The sequence below is a fragment of the Ornithodoros turicata genome, chromosome 1, assembly GCF_037126465.1.
Source record: "Ornithodoros turicata isolate Travis chromosome 1, ASM3712646v1, whole genome shotgun sequence".
Taxonomy (NCBI): domain Eukaryota; kingdom Metazoa; phylum Arthropoda; class Arachnida; order Ixodida; family Argasidae; genus Ornithodoros; species Ornithodoros turicata.
In genome coordinates this window covers 167,041,062-167,062,648 of record NC_088201.1, presented here as the reverse complement: position 1 = coordinate 167,062,648, position 21,587 = coordinate 167,041,062, and the positions used below count along the sequence as shown (strand labels likewise).

At 47.0% G+C, this 21,587-nt stretch overlaps 1 protein-coding gene and 2 non-coding genes across 3 annotated transcripts in view; 2 read left to right on the top strand and 1 right to left on the bottom strand.

Annotated features, from left to right (window-relative positions):
* Nucleotides 1-8,524: 8,524 nt before the first annotated feature.
* On the bottom strand, nt 8,525-12,638 carry LOC135389103 (uncharacterized). Its single transcript, XM_064619084.1, has 3 exons — nt 11,820-12,638; nt 10,417-11,144; nt 8,525-10,325 (listed from the first exon to the last, which is right to left on the bottom strand). Exons 1-3 carry the CDS (start codon nt 12,636-12,638, stop codon nt 8,525-8,527), a joined length of 3,348 nt encoding a protein of 1,115 aa, XP_064475154.1.
* An 8,595-nt stretch (nt 12,639-21,233) lies between these two features.
* On the top strand, nt 21,234-21,306 carry Trnak-cuu (transfer RNA lysine (anticodon CUU)). Its single transcript has one exon. It is a non-coding gene; the product is annotated as a tRNA-Lys (tRNA).
* Nucleotides 21,307-21,543: 237 nt separating this feature from the next.
* Nucleotides 21,544-21,587, top strand: part of Trnak-cuu (transfer RNA lysine (anticodon CUU)) — a 73-nt gene continuing 29 nt past the window's right edge. Inside the window, exon 1 of the tRNA in view lies at nt 21,544-21,587. This exon is cut by the window's right edge and continues 29 nt beyond it. This is a non-coding gene — a tRNA (tRNA-Lys).

Genomic DNA, 21,587 nt, shown 5'->3' with positions numbered 1-21,587 from the left:
AATTTTTCAGCGCAATCGCTGTCAGTCCGACGAAAGGAGGTTGGTAACCCTTTGGCTCGCCTAAGGTGAAGTAACTGTGTGCTTCCAGTGACTTGTACGCTTGCACAATATCAGCAGTCACTGGCTCGGCGAAAATATTAGATTAACTATAACTACAATGCGATTGTGATCGGCGGCATGTTTTGTAGCTGGGCTCTCCAGTTGTCGATGTGTAGCGCAAACAGATCGTCGTATTGTCTACCGTTCATAAACAACTTGGTCTCGTAGCGACACTTGTCTGATTCCTTCATAGCTCTAAATTATTCGGGTATTGTGGAAGGAGACAGACGAGAGCGGTGTAGCAGTGCAACACAGCCGATGTCGCACTTGCGGAAAGCATTCGCACGGCTACGTTCAGTGTGTTTTGCCCACACCAAATTTGCGCATGCGCAGATGGCGCCGCTTGTTTGTAAACAGTAAAATGGCCTATACATTTTGAACGAACGAACAGATCACTTCTTTCCGTGCGCGTTTCTGCTGCTGTCGGGCGGTATTGCAAAACTTCAGGCGCGCTTTTTTTGAAACTGGGGAAAGAAAAAAGAAAAAGAACTGAGGGGAAGCACATAATCACGGATAAGAGAATCGAAGACGCCCCTCCCCCTGTACAACTCGGCCATTGACAGTTTTGCTATAGTCTCTGCAGTTAAAAGGATCACCAATTAATTTCAATTAACGAATTAATTGATAAATGAAGAAACAAAAATAGACTGAGTATCTCTGGACCCTTACTAACATTACGCACTAAGTCTCGTTCAAGTGCAATGCACCAGTTTTTATTAAAAAAAAAGTTTGACTCATTTTAGATGAAACGTCCTGCAATAATAGTGAAAACACAAAGTGTCTGAGGTATTATGGCATTGAGAACGCTATTTGTACCAGGGATACTAATCTTAAAAAAGTCTGGCATTTGAATGCCATGAAGCAGCTTGAAGAACCATTGTCAAGCTCGTCAAGCAGTGCCCGTTCTCACCAATCAAAAGGAAGTGACCCGTGATAAGCGTTCGCTCTCTCCTGTCCTCCTCCTTCCTTCCGGGTTTCCTACCTCCCCTCACCTATGCACGTGTACAAACGTAAAGTTGTCTTACTAATACAACACGTGCTGTTAGGCTAAGCGCACTTTAGGGAGACGTATTCGCGAATCTTGGGTATGCGTATTTAACGTCCCTCCCGGAAGACGGCGTGCGTATACCCTGTCACCAAGCTACTGAGTCAGGAATCTACGACATCTACAATTGAAGGAGGATTGAGAGGCTCACATAATGCTACATTAAAGGGGCACGAGAATGCGAGACCAACACGGCCTCAAATGAAAGTCCGTGTTTCAATTAGTACGATTCAAACAAAATTAGTTCACACAACACTATCGTTTAGAAGAAAAAGGAAATTAAAACAGAGCCATCGTGGGCGGCAACGAACGCAATCCCCAGGAGGGAAGTATTGGCGGCAGGTCCCCCAAGGTCGCCATTTTCCCATGTATTTGTTCCTATCCCGATGCGTGCAATGCCGGAGGCCGCCCTTAGATGCCCCATTCTTACCAGACGTTGGCTTGCGTTTGATTGTAGCGCGCTAAAGATCCAGTTGAAGCACAATCCAAGCCAGGCCAAGTCACCGAAGGAGAAATGGACGACTGCGCCTGCGGCGCCTGGTACGACAGGTACGCTATGTGATGCACGCAGCCGTGCACTAGATCCTTCCGATCGCTCAACACGTTTAAAAACGCGACCAAAAAGTGAAACACGACACAGAAAGTTGTTATACGCGTTTTATTTGGACATAGAGACTAGATTCATTCGCAGAAACAACAAAAACATTTTGCCGCTAAACTTAGCGCGCTGAAGTGATCCGGAACGGCAACAGTGGGGTATCTAGTGGCGGCCTTCTTCGTTGCACGCTTTTGCGAGGTGAGTTTGGGGGACCTGATTGGCGGCATCCAATGAGACAGCAGGAGAAGCGCGCGCATGCCTATCGTGGCCGTGTGGATTTGAAACGGGTTCGATTGTTGTGTTCCTCGGTACAGTTCTCACGAATGTGTCACTGACAACATTTATCTTCACGTCCTTCGGGCAGCGACGCCAGTCCGCTTCGCAACGCGACCACTATTGTTGAACTTCAATGGCAGATTCGGAGCGTTTCCAGAGCAAGTATTGTTGCTCCGCAGAGAGCAAGTCTGTTCGATTGGCAGATTGGGAACAGTTCTGGAGTCTTGCAATGGGAGCTTCGGAGCGGCATTCGAGCCAAGGTCGCTCCAGGGAGCAACCCAGACTTCTCCGCCAAAATAGGCAGATTCAACCGGAACTCTACGTGACGTGTCACTTGTCGCTCGTGCTTCCTATTCCCTGTCTCTGCTTCGGCAACATGGCCGCTTCCCGACGCGTCTTCGCCGTGACTAGTATGTAGCGTCGTACGTTAGCAATTTTGTTTCTTGAAGAAAGCAATAAGCCAGACGTCACCAGGGCAACGTTAGGAGATTAGGAGGACCTTGATGTTGCAAAACGTGTCGTTGTATCGGAACATGAGGACAATCTTCTTCTTCTTCCCCCGTCTCTGGCCGCCATCCACCAAGGAAGATTGGCCAGGCCTAAACTCCAAGTTGGGCGCAAGTGTTCCAGTCGCAGATTCGGATCAATTGCTCTAGCCCAGATCAAGCCGCTCCACTGCGGAGTGTGACACTTGCTCCGACTCTGCCATTAGAATTCAACATATGTTTTTCACCTGGACTGCGCCATGGCGTGGCACGGGCATACATGCACAGCATGGACTAAAATACCGTTGCACGAGCTGAAGCGTCGTTCACTGCTTAACGCCGAAGCAAGAAACAGCCCGGTATAATTTTGATTGTAGCTTCATAAGGGAGTCAAAGTTTTTAATTATGATAACAAGTACGAAATTAACGTAGCCTGCAACGTAATTTGAAGTGAACTTGTTTTTGCATTTTAGCGCCCCTTTACGTTCGCAAAAGGGGAATAATGCGATCGAATTAATAAACGCTGATGATTAAAGAAGAGTGAAGAGGAAAGGGAGAGAGTGTTTGTTTTCATAATAGAAATGGCTCCAGGTTCAGCTTAAATTAAATCTCGCACTCAATGAATAAATGGAAGAGATGGCAGGGAATATTGCCCCTCAAGTTGCAAAAACGAAATCGTTTAAACCCACAAATTTTATAGAACCGCAAAAAGTAGGAAAAGGCATTGCTCTCTATCTCATAATCTTTTAATGCACCTCTGGAAGACACAAGTTTCAAAGACGTTCCCTGCCGCGAAGACTTCTAAAGCTCTTGTCTAGTAAAGAAGTGAACGTAATCGCGCCATTAAATAAAGATGATCCCGAGTACGACAAGACAGTAAGGATAAGTCTTTTGTGGGAAGTACCGCTTATCCGCCAAGCCACACGGCCAACGTTTGAAACGTGATGTCAAGAAGTTAAATAAACATTACGCGGAATGTTCTCTTCAGTTCAACTCAATTCAGTTTTATATCAGTACATAATATAAATACATCGGTCAGAGGGAGCCGCGAGGAAAGCCTGTGAAGCAGCTCGGTACACTTACAAATGTACAAATGTACAAATGAAATTGCAGCAAATAACAAAAGAGAGAGAGGAAGGAAAAAGAATGAATTAGAAGCAAGCATATCACAGCGTCGCCAATAATGTGAGAAGGAGCAAGAACATGATGTGCAACAGATCAGTGCAATGGGCGCGTTAAGTGGCTGCTCCGGGGCGCAACTGTTTGGTGCCCATACCATCAAGTGGCTACGCTCGTACTCCGAGTTTTTGTACGCGAGCGCACTCTTCACGCAAAAGCTTTTGGAGAGTGCACGAAAAAGCGGTATCGTGCTCCGTCACGTGACCTCTTCCCTCCTCTCCACAAAAGCAAAGGAAGAGAACGCAGGAGGTGGGGCGTCAGCAGAGCAGAAAGAGCAGCACGGCGATCGTGTTCAAGCATCCAAGTGCCGTTTAATGGCTGCTCCAGGATCTCGAAACTCGGAGCGCGCGAGAAGGAGTAGGAGAGCAGCTACGAGGGTGAACCAAATATAGAAGAGACTGCCACTTTATATTTTTTATTTGTAGCAAGAAACAGACCAAATGTGCGTTATTTTTCTACATTATCTCCCGATGTAGAAATGCATTTTTCCCTGTGGGTCGGCAGGTTTTTGATCCCCTATTCATAAAACGAAGTGGGCTGTGTAAGCAGTCAGTACCTTTCCTCCCATTTTTTTCCCCCATGTTCTAATAAATATATTCCCTCGGTCAGTTGCGCACAAACTCCTCCACTGCGTCGTCGTCGTCGAATCGTTGGCCTCCCTGTGCTTCTTTGAGTGGCCCAAACAGGTGAAAGTCACAAGGCGATAGATCATGGCTATACGGAGGGCGTTCCACTGGTGTCCAGCCTATTTCCCTTAATTTTGCACATGTGACGGCAGCAGTGTGGGGTCTGGCATTGTCATGAAGGAGAATCGCTTTACGTGTTGGTTGGTCACGCGTTTTGATGCGATAAGCAAGTTTAACCTCACTCAAAGGTTCACAGTGATATGCAGCGTTGATGGTGCGACGACCGTGCAAGGAAATCAATGTGCAAAATGCCGCGCTGGTAAAAAAAAAACAAAAAAAACAAACAAACACAGTTGCAAGCACCTTGCCAGCTGACAGCCGAGTATTGGCTTTGACAGGGCCTTTTGTTTTCAACCTCGTCAGGGTCTTCCACAATTTTTTTATGCCAGCCAAACACAAGCGGCCTAGACAGTGTTTGAACTGTGCCGTCAATCTGTGCAGAATTTCGGTCGGTTTTACACCCTCACGTTCAAGAAACTTTATAATAATACTTTGTGCAATCGACGGGCGTACCTCTTTTTCAGAAATCGTATGACGGACTAGTAACGAAAGGAAACGACACCGGTCGGCTTCTCACGTAACTACTGACCCTCCTACCTAGCACGTGCACCAAGGGCAGCTCGCGACAACTGATAGAACGCGCTCTACAACAAAAGTCTAGTTTATATTTGATCCACCCTCGTACATAACGCGCCCAATGTAGATGACAAAGCTCGTCTAAAAAAAGTAGAATGATTGAACAAATAAGTACGCAACCACGACACAGCCGCAGGACATATGTGCCAGAGCAGTTCATCAAAGGGAGGAAGAGAGGGAGTTGGTGATAGTTCATGTCGCTATACAATGCAGCACCCAGATGGGAGGAAGGGCGGTTAAAACAAGGAGATTGCCGATGCGTTTCTCTTTTAACCGCCTTCGTCCCGTCTGAGTGCTGTATCGTAGCGATAGAGCAGTTCACCAGACAACAGAAGGTTTTCGATTCAAGAAAAAAGCGTCTAAGTTAGCTGATAAATACAAAATGAGGAACGGATATATTGTCTTTCGCAACTCGAACTCAGACGCGAAAAAAGGGAAAAGAAAATAGAGCTTGAGGGATTTCCTGAGGTATCAGTAAATGGACGTGATTCGGTGAGTCCGACGCCAAGCAAGGAACACACTTTCTACTTCCATTTCAATAGACCGGTTTCACACGCTAGTTTTGCAGCGCCACCGCTGCCGCGCGGAACTGTGGGAGTCGTAGTCCTCCAGCTATATAGCGGTGGGTTCTGGCTGTTTACTGCTGTGGTTCTTGCACATTCACCTAGTGACTATGGTCGGATACACATGCTGTGTGCCTGGTTGCTTTAGTAACAGCTCCCGGGATAAAGGCTTAAGCTTCCACCCATTCGCAAAGGACATAATGTTGCGGGGAGAATGGGTACCCAAGATCGGGCGCGCAGGAAACAAAGGCCGGTAAGTGGGACGCTGTCTGTCTCTACATGTATACTAAATCGTCGCCTGTGAGATTTCCTACATCGTCAATCACAGCTTCTTGTATTCACAATAACTGTACTTCAAAAAACATAATGCCGACGATGTGTTTTGTTTGAAGTCGCGTTATAAAAGAGATCGGTTTTACTCCAGGTTCTCAAAATTCGTGCCTACCTCCGAACACAGAGGCTGCGTTCCAATACCCCGGTTAGTCGACTGCCTAGCAGTCTAACCGGAAGTGCCGCCATGTTAAGTCTCGTTCCAAATATCGCCAAGCCCGCTATTCAGTCAGCTACCGCCTTGTGCGCGACGATGCAGTCTAGTTATACGCCGGACCATCTGACAGCCGGGATGGAGACGCGCGTTCACGGTACCAGCGTGCCAGCTGTTTCTGCTGGCTTTAAATGTAAAGTTGCACGTAGTGGTATGTTTTTTAAAACTGCGCAGAGAGTTGCAACACATGTTTAGTTGTGAAGGTGACAGTTTATGCACGATGTCCTATACAAACTTAGCGCATTAGAGTCCTGCTGCGCTTGCGCAGTACGCATGTCTTGCGTGAGCAACGAGATGAGGCCCCGGCTAGGCAAGCCTGTTCCAATAGTGAGAAGCAAAGGGGTCTACTCAGCTGCCTAGTCAGTCGGCTTCGCGGGCGCGAGGTATTGGAACGCAGCCAGAGTGTGTGGCGTCCATTTCGAGTGTGGCTGGATGTCATACATGGTGAGGGTACCGACAATTTTCCCCCACAAGGCTCAAAAACCAAAGCGAAGAGCTATCGAAAGGGTGCTCCTCCCGCAAGCAAGCCCAACAGACCAGCATCAATCGTTGCTTGAGGTACACGGCGCGTTTTGCGTCGCTGTGTATATTCAGTGTATTTCTGTTTGACAATTTGTTCAACATAATAACACTGGGGTATGTACTGCAGACCGGGGTTATGAAGAGAGCCGCAACACAAGACTGCGAGGACTATTCGTACCCTCTGCCCAGTGGTTATAACTGCCTTCGCGCACTTATCTTGAGTCAAAGAGCTCAATCGGAACAACTTCAAGATCAAGTTGACTCGGCAATACAAGAAACAGAGAAGGTGCGGCAGACAGCTAGAAAGCAAGATGCAGAAACCACGAGGAAGCCATATCAACTCTAACAAGAAAACAACGAACTGAAGAGTGTCACGAGGTCCGGCGGGGGTGCTCCGTTTGGTTAGCCAGGCGATTCTCACAGGGAAATATCGGGACTAATTCCGCGACATGTACTTTAGACCTGTGCCATTCACCCGAAGCACACCCTTCCTCGTAAGCAAGAACACAGAAGAAAGAAGTTGGACCGCCAATGCGTACCTTGCGGCACGTGTGAACACGAGACTGTGAAATGAGGGGAGTCACAAAGACAATGTAGCTTAAACAAAACAAATATTTACTTGAGAAACAGGGAGGCTTTTAAACGAATGAACTAACCAATGCATATAGAATACCACGCATGTTACAAAATGATACGTTCAGCATTTTGAGCAACCGGTTACAAAGAGGTAAGACAGACAACAAAGAAACAGAGTCTTAGCTGGTGCCGGCTGAGGGTCCTGGAGCTCGGAAGGGTCGGGTCCTTGTTGGGCCGATGTTCTGTTGGTGGACAACACACGTACACGCAAACACTCACAAAGTCCTCGTTGACTGTTGTGTTGTAGTGCGACGACTTCTTCGCCGCGACACCCGTCGTTGTCACTCGTGGATAGGTGAGGCCACCGTTAACTACCGACACTGACCGCCCCTGCTTTCCGAAGTCACCAAAGTCCCGGTTTGCGCCACCCGCGTAAGACGGAATCGAACAAGCTACATGTCCCCACCAAGTCTTCTGAGCGACTCCCACCAAGTATTCTCTACTTAGCCCCTTACGATGGATTCAGAATACATGTGTTACCTCCCACCCCGGTGCCAGACGAGAAAAGACAAAAATACAAAACATACAATACCGCAAACATAGGTTTTGGCTAGCCACAACATGCCCGGAATTCCCAAATTTGTTGCTACCACAGTTTGTCTCAGACGTCTGGGAAAAACAACCCGAGTCGAGTAACCCGACACCTCGGACGCGTCTGTGTATGTCCTCCAGGTCGCCTTCGACCACCATGGGTGTGATTCTCCGGTCGTTTCCCCCATCCACGGTTACTCAGCTTATTAGTTCCTTTGCTTTGGCCGCGGGGTCTGGGAAAAAATCTTCGCACCTCAGACATTTGCAGAAACCAAGTAAATTATCGCCCTTTACGTAAAGCGGCTGGCCATGTTTTGTGACAACCACCCCCCGCTTAAGAATATTCACCTGTTGAATATTTATACAAACACAAAGCAAAAGACGGTTACATATTATTACATTCCACCCAAATGTGTACACTGAATAAGCGTTGGGTAAGGAACTTGCGAAATTGTAACCTTATGCTCTACATTTGGAGCTCTGATACATACTGTGCGTGACAGCCATACTAGAAAAACATGTACTCAAATATTTCGAACCAACGCGTTACAACTGATACAATAGAACATACATAAAGCATATCAAGCGCCTTATACGTCGTTACGCCTACAATATATCAGATGAGCATTAAAGCTCAAGTACATAGCTAACGTATCTGCTATCAAAACACATGTTAATGCTGCAATCCGACAGATCAATAAAGAAGAACAGAGCAGTTTATGGGTTAGTAATGCATCTGTATGCGGCTTGAATAATCTGCCACCCTGTTTTCTGATCCCTTAACGTATTGCACTCTGAAGGAATACTCTTGGAGCTGCAGGCTCCACCGTAGAACGCTGTTATTGAGATGCCTCTGCTTGTTAATATACAACAAGGGTTCGTGATCGGTCTGGATCGTGAAAGGCTTCCCATAGAGGTAAGTCGTGAAAGTTTGTACGCCCCACAACAGCGCTAGACCCTCACGCTCGATTGCCACATATGCAGCTTCCCTCGGAAGGAGCTTTCGGCTTGCGTAAGACACTGGCTGCAGCACGCCGTCATGTTCCTGTTGAAGCACATCTCCAATGCTGCGATCCGAAGCATCTGTGCATAGCACGAATTCCTTTTCGAAGTCGGGCAGCCTCAGAACAGGTGCCCGTGAGAGGTGCTTCTTGAGTTCCTGGAATGCGCTTTCATGCTGTGTCTCCCATGTCACTTTGTTCGGTTTTCCCTTCTTGGTCAGGTCGCTCAATGGAGCGGCGAACTCGGAGTATCTGGGGATAAAATTTCTGTAGTATCCCGCGAGTCCTAAAAAGGATCGAACCTGACGCTTAGTCTGGAGACGGTTCACATTCTGTATTTTTTCGAGCGTCTTTGTCAGCGGTGCTATCACACCATTCCCGATTCGGTGACCCAAGAAGTCCACCGCTTCAGACCCTAGCTCGCACTTTGTTGGCTTCACGGTAAGTCCTGCAGACTGTACGCGCTGGAACACCTGTCGCAACACAGCAAGGTGTTCGTGCCACGTAGCGGTTGCCACGAGGACGTCGTCGTAATAGTGTACGACTCCATCAATGTCACTTAGAAGCTTTCTCATCAACTTAGTGAAAGCTGCGGGTGCCGTTTTCAAGCCAAACGGCATGAAACAAAACTGGTACAGGCCGGTAGATGTAGAAAACGCTGTCTTCGGCTTGGCTGCTTCAGAGAGTGGTATTTGCCAATAGCCTTTCGTAAAGTCCAGTTTGGAAAAGTAAGTTCTGTTTCCCACCGTGGCCAGAAGCTCGTCGGCTCTGGGAACAGCCTCGCAGTCAAATATGAGCACATCGTTTAGGCGACGGAAATCGACGCAAAGCCGATGGGTCCCGTCCTGCTTCCTGACAACCAACACGGGTGAGTTATACGGCGAGTTGGATTTCTCGATGATCCCGAGCCTCAGCATGTTCTGCACCTCCTCTTCGATCGTTTCTCGCACCGCAAAGGGAAGGGGGTATTGCTTGGTGTTTACGGGATTATTAGTTGTCGACCCGAAATCGCACTCAGTTAAATTTGTCTTTCCCGGTATGTCGGAAAATATTGCAGGGAACTCCGAGAGCAGATGCTGTATTCCTACACGCTGTTTGGGAGTCAGGGTAGGACCAATCTTGACATCGTTCGTCTCAGTGCGGTCAGTTGGCAGCAAGTGTAGGGTTTCATTCTCCTCTTCTTCTGCGGTCACTACGACACACACGTTCTCGTCCACGCTGTTTTCCTCTTCGGTGTCCCGTTCCTCGTACTTCTTGAGGAGATTGATATGAAACAGCTTACCTCCGCTGTCCAGGCCAATCTCGTAGTCGACTTCCGACTTTTTCGCCAGAACTTCAAATGGGCCTTTCCATTGCATCAGCAATTTATTGTGGTCAGTGGGAAGCAAGATCAGCACGTTGTCGCCCGGTTGAAGCTCACGCTTCTTGCTACTCTTGTCATAAAACTTCTTGTACCTTGCTCCTGCCCGCTGTAGTTCCTCATGAGCCAGTTTACATGTCTCGGTTCCGTAGTTCCACGACGTACTGATATGTTGTCCGCACTTCCTCATGAAGAGACTCTTGCGTCCATAGCTCTTTTAACACAGAGAGCGGTCCTGTTACACGTCGCCCATACAAGAGCTCAAACGGGGAGAATCCGAGGCTTTCTTGGGGCACTTCCCGATAGGCAAACAACAGTGCCTCGAGATACCGGTCCCAATCCTTGGGTCTTTCTTGGCACGTTTTCTTTAGCATGGATTTCAAAGTCCCGTTGAACTTTTCGACAAGTCCGTTAGCCATAGGGTGGTAAGGCGTCGTATGAAGCTGTTTCACCGAGAGGAGACGGCTCACCTCTTTCATGACTTCAGATGTGAAGCTGCTCCCTCGATCGCTTAGGATCTCACGGGGAATCCCGACACGAGAAAACATACTGACGAGAGCCTCTGCCACCCTTTCTGTCTCGATGCTTGGGAGTGCGACAGCATCGGGGTGCCTGGTTGCATAATCCACCATAGTTAAAATACAGCGATTGCCTCCCTGCGTGCGAGGAAAAAGTGGACCGACGATGTCAATTGCCACGCGATGGAATGGAGTACCGATAACAGGCACCTTCTCGAGTGGCACTTTTCGCGTCTTCCCCTTCGGTGTTGTCCTCTGACAGATGGCGCAAGACTTAACGAACTTCTTCACATCACTTACAACTCCTGGCCAGTAGAAACTTGTCAGAATCCGTTCCTCGGTTTTTCGGCATCCCAAGTGTCCTGCCAACAGTCCCTCGTGGGCCAGCTGGAGCACAGCCACTCTGTATCTCTTGGGTACAACCAACTGCAACTCGAGCACACCTGTTTCCTTTGAGAATTCTCTCTGTAGTAGACCATCCTAAATCCGAAATGTCTCTGTGTACCCGCCCTTTCGACGGTTTCTTTCTTTCCCCACACGGTCGAAACATGCCTTCAAAGACTGATCTTCCTTCTGCTCGGATATTAGATCTTCCTTTTTTGCTTGACCGATCTCTACAGGTACTGGCAGTCTGTGGAATTTGTTCTTCTGTTATGCCTGCAGCCGGGTCACTGCAGCATTCACTTCCTCAGTAGCTCATAATTCCGATCCTCCTTTTTCTGCCTTCGGCTCCCTAGCCTCCTCATCCATTGCCACAGTCTTACGCTCTGTATAATGTAGCGACGTGTCCCACTCTGTGTCTGGGTCCCCTGCATTCCGCACATTAGGTATGTTTCCCAGCATGAGGTCGTAGAGTGGGTCTTCAGTACATATCGCTTTGCGCATGCCAGTGTAATATGGAGTCCTCACTCCAATAACCGCCTCCGGCAGTTCTTTAGCCGTACGGTCCAAGAGGTACACTAGCCTCCTCTTCCCTATCAGGTCTTCATCACGTACAAACGCTCTGTTAACAACTACCGTGTTACAGCACGTGTCCCTGAGTACGCGTCCTCTCTTCCCTGCTATAATGCCCTCCGTCAGGGGTAATCCCTCGGAACCATACGCGGCCTAGGGGGCTTTCACGGCGTTAACTACGGGTACCTTCTGCCCATCTTTGAGCTCCACGTAGCCCTTCTCAATACACACCGATGCTGCTTCTTTAGCGGTCCCTGCTTTAGTCCCAGCCTCCTGAGTTGAGCGGCACTTCCAGCTTAGGTGCCCTCTCTTTCCACATTTCGTACACTTCTGAAACTGACCGCTGCCGGAAAATGAACGACATTCCGCAGCAATGTGCCCAGTACATCCACACAGGAAGCACGCACGCGATTCTTTACTGGGTTTCTTCCCATTCGCTTTGTCTTGTTTGTCGAACGGTTTCGCGCTCAGTTCGACCTTTTCTCTCCCAGTAGGCTTTTTACACAGGTTCGTATGGCCTCTGGCATTCATGTATTGTTCGGCGCGCTCTGCTAGCTCTTGCAGACTCTTGTCTTTCCTTTCTCTCAGGAATACTGCAAGTCCCGGTTCACACTGCGACAAAAACTGCTCTCTAAGCATGAGAACCTTGACCTCTTCATATTCCTTCTTGGTGTTTGACAGCTCTAACCACCGACACCAGTAATTGTCAAGTCGCGCAATGTATTGGGCCGGGGTCTCCCCCTCGAGTGACTTCGCTGTCTTGAATTTTTCCCGGAATCCATCCTCCGTCATTCGAAATCTTTTGAGCAGAGCTTCTTTAAGCTTGCTATACTCGGTACACTCTGTAGCAGGTAGTCTCCCGAATACGCTCAACGCTTTCCCACTCAAGCACATACTTAGGGCCGTTGCCCACTGCTCTTTTGGCCACTTCTGGCCCTCTTCTACGCGCTCAAATCGCATCATGTATGCGTCGAGGTCATCTTTGCTTTCGTTGAAAGCTGGCATTAGCTTGTGGGGACTTATACCCTGGAAACGTGTTGGCGCTTCTCCGGCCTATCCTCGGCTGTTCTCGACTTCGTCTCCAGGTCTAACCTCAGCTTTAGCAGTTCTTTCTCGAGCTCGGCGGCATCTCTCGCAGCTGCCCTAATACGCTCCTCTTCCGCCCTTTTTCGTTCTTCTTCCTCCCTAGCAGCTGTTCTTGTGCGCTCATCTTCTTCTTTTCTGAACTCGCGCTCCTCTCTGCGGAGTTCTCTAAGTCTAGCGCGCTCGGCCTGAATCCATTCATGTAGAGCCGCACCCTCAAAGCCTAGCTCCTTGCCTTGGGCCATTAACACATCTAACTCACGTTCTGCCATTCTGTAAGGCCAGCCCAAAGCTCCCACACTCAAACAATGCACTTATTCCAATACAATGTTGGGCTAGAAACACCTCATTCACGAGACTCGTTTCACTGCTTGGCGGGGTCCTGTCGCGTACGCCAGTTTTTGTCACGAGGTCCGGCGGGGGTGCTCCGTTTGGTTAGCCAGGCGATTCTCACAGGGGAATGTCGGGACTAATGCCGCGACATGTACATTAGACCTGTGCGATTCACCCGAAGCACACCCTACCTCGTAAGCAAGAACGCAGAAGAAAGAAGTTGGACCGCCAATGCGTACCTTGCGGCACGTGTGAACACGAGACTGTGAAATGAGGGGAGTCACAAAGGCAATGTAGCTTAAACAAAACAAATATTTACTTGAGAAACAGCGAGGCTTTTAAACGAATGAACTAACCAATGCATATAGAATACCACGCATGTTACAAAATGATACGTTCTGCATTTTGAGCAACCGGTTACAAAGAGGTAAGACAGACAACAAAGAAACAGAGTCTTAGCTGGTGCCGGCTGAGGGTCCTGGAGCTCGGAAGGGTCGGGTCCTTGTTGGGCCGATGTTCTGTTGGTGGACAACACACTACACGCAAATACTCACAAAATCCTCGTTGATTGCTGTGTTTTAGTGTGACGACTTCTTCGCCGCGACATGGGTCGTTGTCACTCGTTGATACTTGAGGTCACCGTTAACTACTGACACTGACCGCCCCTGCTTTCCGAAGTCACTAAAGTCCCGGTTTGCGCCACCCGCGTAAGACGGAATCGAACAAGCTACATGTCCCCACCAAGTCTTCTGAGCGACTCCCACCAAGTATTCTCTACTTAGCCCCTTACGATGCATTCAGAATACATGTGTTACCTCCCACCCCGGTGCCAGACGAGAAAAGACAAAAATACAAAACATACAATACCGCAAACATAGGTTTTGGCTAGCCACAACATGCCCGGAATTCCCAAATTTATTGCTGCCACAGTTTGTCTCAGACGTCTGGGAAAAACAACCCGAGTCAGTTTACTCAGTTTATTTGTTTCTTTGCTTTGGCCGCGGGGTCTGGGAAAAAATCTTCGCACCTCAGAGATTTGCAGAAACCAAGTAAATTATCGCCCTTTACGTAAAGCGGCTGGCCGTGTTTTGTGACAAAGAGCCAGCTGCCTTGCCTGCAAAGTCTTATGGAAGAGACGAAAGAGAAGAAAAGCAGAAGCCCTGCGCAGCTGTCATATGAAGCTATAGTTACAGATGATAGAAAATTAAGGTACTACACTGGGGATTTGGGACTGTGGAATTGCTAGAGAGCTTCTACTCATTTTTGAAACCAGACGTCAAGCCCCTCCAGTACTGGCAGGCGCCACCAACATCAGCACGTACGGAATGGAAATTAGCCCTTTCACCCAAGGATCAGTTTCTTTTGACTTTGGTCAGGTTAAGACTTGGACTTGACGGAGTAGACTTATCGTACAGGTGTATTTAAGAACATCAAACATTCTTTACGGGTTCTGTGACTAGCAGGGATTGAAACTCACTCAACGTCCAACTTGCAGGTTTGGCGTCTCAGAAACAACGGTCTCAAGGACGTGGATTATCTGGCTTCACCTATTATACAACCGGCTCTGTCAGGTCAGTACTACTACACTGGCACACGACTAAAGATATGCTCTCCATGCTCGTGATATGTAATTTTGTACTACTTGTAAACCTCATCTAGTTAAATCTTGGCCTCCTCCAAGCACCTACGGCTATGCCACCATCTCTTTGTGACAAATACAAGCCACAAGCCTTCAAAGACAAGGGGTACGACACTGTAGACAGAATCTTGTACTGCACCGAAATCTTCATTGAAACCCCCAGATCCTTTCGTGTTCAGAGCGAGACGTATTCCAATTATAAAAAGCACAACACGGCAAAAGGCTTAGTCATGTGTAGTCCCATGGAGGAAGGAAACACAAGGAGCGGCTCTTCGATCCAGACTAGCGTAGCCACCCTCTAGCGGTCGCTCGAGTCAAAATCGCCATTACGTCCTGTCCACCACGTGATCCCCTCTAAAGTTTCGGTTTTGCAAGGTTATGTTTCTCGCGTTGCTCTCTGTGTGATTTTGCTTTTCGAAAGTAATTTATTGTGAAAATGTGAGCACCATCGTAGAAACGACGTATGGCAATGTGTTCCTGTCCCGGCTGCGGCTGCCGTTGAACTGAAAGCAGCTCTGTCACGGGAACACGTTTTGTTCGTAACTACACGATCAGTTGTTTTAGTCGCCAGTGTGTGTTCGAGCCAACTTGAATTGTTCATTTGGGACCTGACACTGTGCCGTGCCGCACTGAATCTGCACTTGTGTGCAGATTCATTTCATATCCTCTGTTGGTGTACAAAATTGATCAATATTGTCCTGAGTAAGGCATTCTTTACCACTTAATCATGAAACGTACATACGTTGGAAGTCACCGTTGCCACACGTAATGTTTCCAGTTCCGCGTACTCCTTTTGCGTTCTGCGCACTGTGACTGGTCTTCTAATAGAAGCGTAAACATTCGAAAATGCAGAAATACAGTGCAAGCACGCGTTCAACGTAATACTGCCATTGAACTGCTACACAACTAGGGCTTGCGTCGTCTGCTCCGGAGGCGCCGTACTGTCTGGAGGGTCACGTGAGTGGTCACGTGGTAGGCAGGAGCATCCCAGAATGCAATGCGAAGCCGGCTACGCTCGTCCCGATGGAAAACTGTCGAAGGGGCCGCTCCTTGTGTTTCCTTCCTCCATGTGTAGTCCGAATGGGTTTGTAACGTTTGTTTCGGATCTAGCCTCCGGCAGAATGTCTGATAAAGCTATGACGTTGAACTCTGGTGTACTTGACCCCATAGCCCCTGGGAGGGCAATAATGGCAGACCGTGGCTTTCTGATTGAGGAAGAATGTTGAAAACGATAAATTCTTTTAAACATCCCTCCCTTCATGAGGGGAAGGACTCAGCTCAGTGTGGAGGATGAGAATGACACAAGAAGGATAGTGAGGGTGAGAGTTATAAGAAGAGTTAAAGGGTTCAAAATTCTCAGAAAGGTCTTTCCATGTCTTCGGATGTCAATAAGGTGTGGCATGTTTGAGCTGGACTTGTTAACTTCACCGGGAAACCCCTTTTGGATAAATGAGCACAAATATGCAGCAACTGAAGGACATGTACAATGTTGTAAGTAATCCAATAAACTAGAAAACTCCTCTTTAATCAGTTAAAAAAAAGGTTTTCTTGTGTTTGGTCTCACAAAATGGTTTAGTCTCATTTGGAAATGAAAGGCTGCAGGTACATGTTGTAAAAGAATGTGCAGCGCTGAATCTGCTGGGTCGAAAGGGACTAGAATCTGCATGCACTTTTCTTTGCTAAACACAAAAAGAACATACGACTTCATCAACGTGAGTCCCATTTGCATTTGCACTTGTGTGTAGTATTTACTGCTACACTTGAGGCATCCCCTGCCGAGCCTTGCAAAATGTTTCCAGATTTAGATAACTTTTAATTTCAATTAGCCTTTCATCACAGCAGACGCACGAGACAATGCCATCAGGGCTTGCACCGAGGAAAGGATGACTGCTGCATAGGAACAGTCCAGTCCGCTTCACGTCAATATTGATGTGGCATGTATTTTCTGCTTTGAAAGTTTCACGTGCTTCTCCCTCACAAAGAATGCCCCTCTCCATTGCGAAAGTTGGTCTGTATTTCTTCGTGCCAATCACTATACTGGTAAGTGAACGAGGGTCATGGAAACCAGTTTTCTTCCTGTAAGTGTTCACCCAAGTGTTGTAAACCCTATGTGCCATGTAAGTTGTGATCACGCCTTTTCTATAAAGGTGCCAGACAGGGCACACGCTCTGCAGTCTTGTGGCCTTTTCTATGGCCAGAACTTCATCAGGAGTGTATGGAATCACAGGAAGCTTGCTCCTGACTTGGTCTAACCATCGGGGTGGCAGGTTTTCTCTAGTATCTGGGCTACAGCTTGTTTTTTTTGTTTTTGTTTTTACTTTGAAAGGTATAAAGCCATTTGATTTGAGCACGTCTGCAAAGCAGTTGAGACCTTTAGAAGATAATAGACCTTTAAAGGAGCAGGAGACTGTTGTAAATGCGGTGTTCTACGTACTCATTGACTCGAAATTCATCAATTAATTTAATCTTACGTACGTAGGCGTTGCTGTTATTAAAGGGTTTGCCGTGTTCGAGAACGTGTCGTGTCGTCCCTCCTCTGTCCCTTTCTCGGGTTCCAATTTTTTTTCATTCGTCAATTGATTTAAACTTGTAATGTCAAGATAATAGACCTTTAAGAGAGCAGTAGGTTGTAGTAAATGCGGTGTTCTACGTACTCATTGACTCGAAATTCATCAATTAATTTAATCTTAAATTGAAAATAGAAAAAACACTAAGGTTCACGGCGCTTCTGCTCTCCCTCTGTGCATTGGTCGTGTAGCCCGGCTAGCTCAGTCGGTAGAGCGCGAGACTCTTAATGTCGGGGTCGTGGGTTCGACTCCCACGTTGAGCGTTTTATTTTACTCTGTACGACTCCCCCAGAATTCAATATCCATCATGCTCGACTGCGCTGTAAATCATTGTAATGTCAAGATAATAGACCTTTAAGAGAGCAGTAGGTTGTAGTAAATGCGGTGTTCTACGTACTCATTGACTCGAAATTCATCAATTAATTTAATCTTAAATTGAAAATAGAAAAAACACTAAGGTTCACGGCGCTTCTGCTCTCCCTCTGTGCATTGGTCGTGTAGCCCGGCTAGCTCAGTCGGTAGAGCACGAGACTCTTAATGTCGGGGTCGTGGGTTCGACTCCCACGTTGAGCGTTTTATTTTACTCTGTACGACTCCCCCAGAATTCAATATCCATCATGCTCGACTGCGCTGTAAATCATTGTAATGTCAAGATAATAGACCTTTAAGAGAGCAGTAGGTTGTAGTAAATGCGGTGTTCTACGTACTCATTGACTCGAAATTCATCAATTAATTTAATCTTAAATTGAAAATAGAAAAAACACTAAGGTTCACGGCGCTTCTGCTCTCCCTCTGTGAAGTGGTCGTGTAGCCCGGCTAGCTCAGTCGGTAGAGCACGAGACTCTTAATGTCGGGGTCGTGGGTTCGACTCCCACGTTGAGCGTTTTATTTTACTCTGTACGACTCCCCCAGAATTCAATATCCATCATGCTCGACTGCGCTGTAAATCATTGTAATGTCAAGATAATAGACCTTTAAGAGAGCAGTAGGTTGTAGTAAATGCGGTGTTCTACGGACTCATTGACTCGAAATTCATCAATTAATTTAATCTTAAATTGAAAATAGAAAAAACACTAAGGTTCACGGCGCTTCTGCTCTCCCTCTGTGCATTGGTCGTGTAACCCGGCTAGCTCAGTCGGTAGAGCACGAGACTCTTAATGTCGGGGTCGTGGGTTCGACTCCCACGTTGAGCGTTTTATTTTACTCTGTACGACTCCCCTAGAATTCAATATCCATCATGCTCGACTGCGCTGTAAATCATTGTAATGTCAAGATAATAGACCTTTAAGAGAGCAGTAGGTTGTAGTAAATGCGGTGTTCTACGTACTCATTGACTCGAAATTCATCAATTAATTTAATCTTAAATTGAAAATAGAAAAAACACTAAGGTTCACGGCGCTTCTGCTCTCCCTCTGTGAAGTGGTCGTGTAGCCCGGCTAGCTCAGTCGGTAGAGCACGAGACTCTTAATGTCGGGGTCGTGGGTTCGACTCCCACGTTGAGCGTTTTATTTTACTCTGTACGACTCCCCCAGAATTCAATATCCATCATGCTCGACTGCGCTGTAAATCATTGTAATGTCAAGATAATAGACCTTTAAGAGAGCAGTAGGTTGTAGTAAATGCGGTGTTCTACGTACTCATTGACTCGAAATTCATCAATTAATTTAATCTTAAATTGAAAATAGAAAAAACACTAAGGTTCACGGCGCTTCTGCTCTCCCTCTGTGAAGTGGTCGTGTAGCCCGGCTAGCTCAGTCGGTAGAGCACGAGACTCTTAATGTCGGGGTCGTGGGTTCGACTCCCACGTTGAGCGTTTTATTTTACTCTGTACGACTCCCCCAGAATTCAATATCCATCATGCTCGACTGCGCTGTAAATCATTGTAATGTCAAGATAATAGACCTTTAAGAGAGCAGTAGGTTGTAGTAAATGCGGTGTTCTACGTACTCATTGACTCGAAATTCATCAATTAATTTAATCTTAAATTGAAAATAGAAAAAACACTAAGGTTCACGGCGCTTCTGCTCTCCCTCTGTGCATTGGTCGTGTAGCCCGGCTAGCTCAGTCGGTAGAGCACGAGACTCTTAATGTCGGGGTCGTGGGTTCGACTCCCACGTTGAGCGTTTTATTTTACTCTGTACGACTCCCCCAGAATTCAATATCCATCATGCTCGACTGCGCTGTAAATCATTGTAATGTCAAGATAATAGACCTTTAAGAGAGCAGTAGGTTGTAGTAAATGCGGTGTTCTACGTACTCATTGACTCGAAATTCATCAATTAATTTAATCTTAAATTGAAAATAGAAAAAACACTAAGGTTCACGGCGCTTCTGCTCTCCCTCTGTGCATTGGTCGTGTAGCCCGGCTAGCTCAGTCGGTGGAGCACGAGACTCTTAATGTCGGGGTCGTGGGTTGGACTCCCACGTTGAGCGTTTTATTTTACTCTGTACGACTCCCCCAGAATTCAATATCCATCATGCTCGACTGCGCTGTAAATCATTGTAATGTCAAGATAATAGACCTTTAAGAGAGCAGTAGGTTGTAGTACATGCGGTGTTCTACGTACTCATTGACTCGAAATTCATCAATTAATTTAATCTTAAATTGAAAATAGAAAAAACACTAAGGTTCACGGCGCTTCTGCTCTCCCTCTGTGAAGTGGTCGTGTAGCCCGGCTAGCTCAGTCGGTAGAGCACGAGACTCTTAATCTCGGGGTCGTGGGCTCGAGCCCCACGGTGGGCGTTTTATTTTACTCTGTACGACTCCCCTAGAATTCAATATCCATCATGCTCGACTGCGCTGTAAATCATTGTAATGTCAAGATAATAGACCTTTAAGAGAGCAGTAGGTTGTTGTAAATGCGGTGTTCTACGTACTCATTGACTCGAAATTCATCAATTAATTTAATCTTAAATTGAAAATAGAAAAAACACTAAGGTTCACGGCGCTTCTGCTCTCCCTCTGTGAAGTGGTCGTGTAGCCCGGCTAGCTGTAGTGTGTGTAGTGTAGTGTGGCACGGCACGGATGTATTGTGCAGAGTCAGGAAGATGCCGGTCAAGCCCAACATGAAGTCATTTTTCTTTAAATTACACACGTCCACACTGCCCGTGAAAGCTTGGCTTCAACAGAAGGGATTCTATGTTCCGTGGTCCGTGAAGTGCAGATTTTGCAACACGCCCGAGACTGTCGATCACCTTTTTCTGGACTGCACAGAAGCTTTATTCTTTTGGGATGACTTACAGTTCAAAGTCCTTAAGCGCCGTCTTTCGCTTAATCCTCACACTATCCGCTTCCTCCCATTACGCCCCGGTGAAAATGTGAGATACGATATCGTTCTTCTTGTTGCCATGTACTGTTTGTGGAAGCTTCGTATGGCCGATAGGAACGAAGAGCCCCTGTGTCCTCCTATGAAATATTTCAAAGCCGAGCTACTGCAGGTAAAGTTAGCTTGTACTCAGCTCTTAGAAGTGCCTGAGTGGTTAGATACAGTCTGCGAAAGGCTGAATGTTTTGTAGAAGTTGTGTTATTAACGTGTCCGGTATAGAGGAGAAACATCGTATTCTCTCTCTGTGATTTTGTCGTATTGTGTATGGTATTGTGACGTATTGAGTCGACGTGACTCAGAGTAGTAAGCTCTGAAAAATAAAGGTGGAAAAGAAAAAAAAAAGCCCGGCTAGCTCTGTCGGTAGATCACGAGACTCTTAATCTCGGGGTCGTGGGTTCGAGCCCCACGTTGGGCGTTTCATTTTACTCTGTACGACTCCCCCAGAATTCAATATCCATCATGCTAAACTGCGCTGTAAATCATTGTAATGTCAAGATAATAGACCTTTAAGAGAGCAGTAGGTTGTTGTAAATGCGGTGTTCTACGTACTCATTGACTCGAAATTCATCAATTAATTTAATCTTAAATTGAAAATAGAAAAAACACTAAGGTTCACGGCGCTTCTGCTCTCCCTCTGTGAAGTGGTCGTGTAGCCCGGCCAGCTCAGTCGGTAGAGCACGAGACTCTTAATCTCGGGGTCGTGGGTTCGAGCCCCACGTTGGGCGTTTCATTTTACTCTGTACGACTCCCCCAGAATTCAATATCCATCATGCTAAACTGCGCTGAAAACCATTGTAATGTCAAGATAATAGACCCTTAAGAGAGCAGTAGGTTGTAGTAAATGTGGTGTTCTACGTACTCATTGACTCGAAATTCATCAATTAATTTAATCTTAAATTGAAAATAGAAAAAACACTAAGGTTCACGGCGCTTCTGCTCTCCCTCTGTGAAGTGGTCGTGTAGCCCGGCCAGCTCAGTCGGTAGAGCACGAGACTCTTAATCTCGG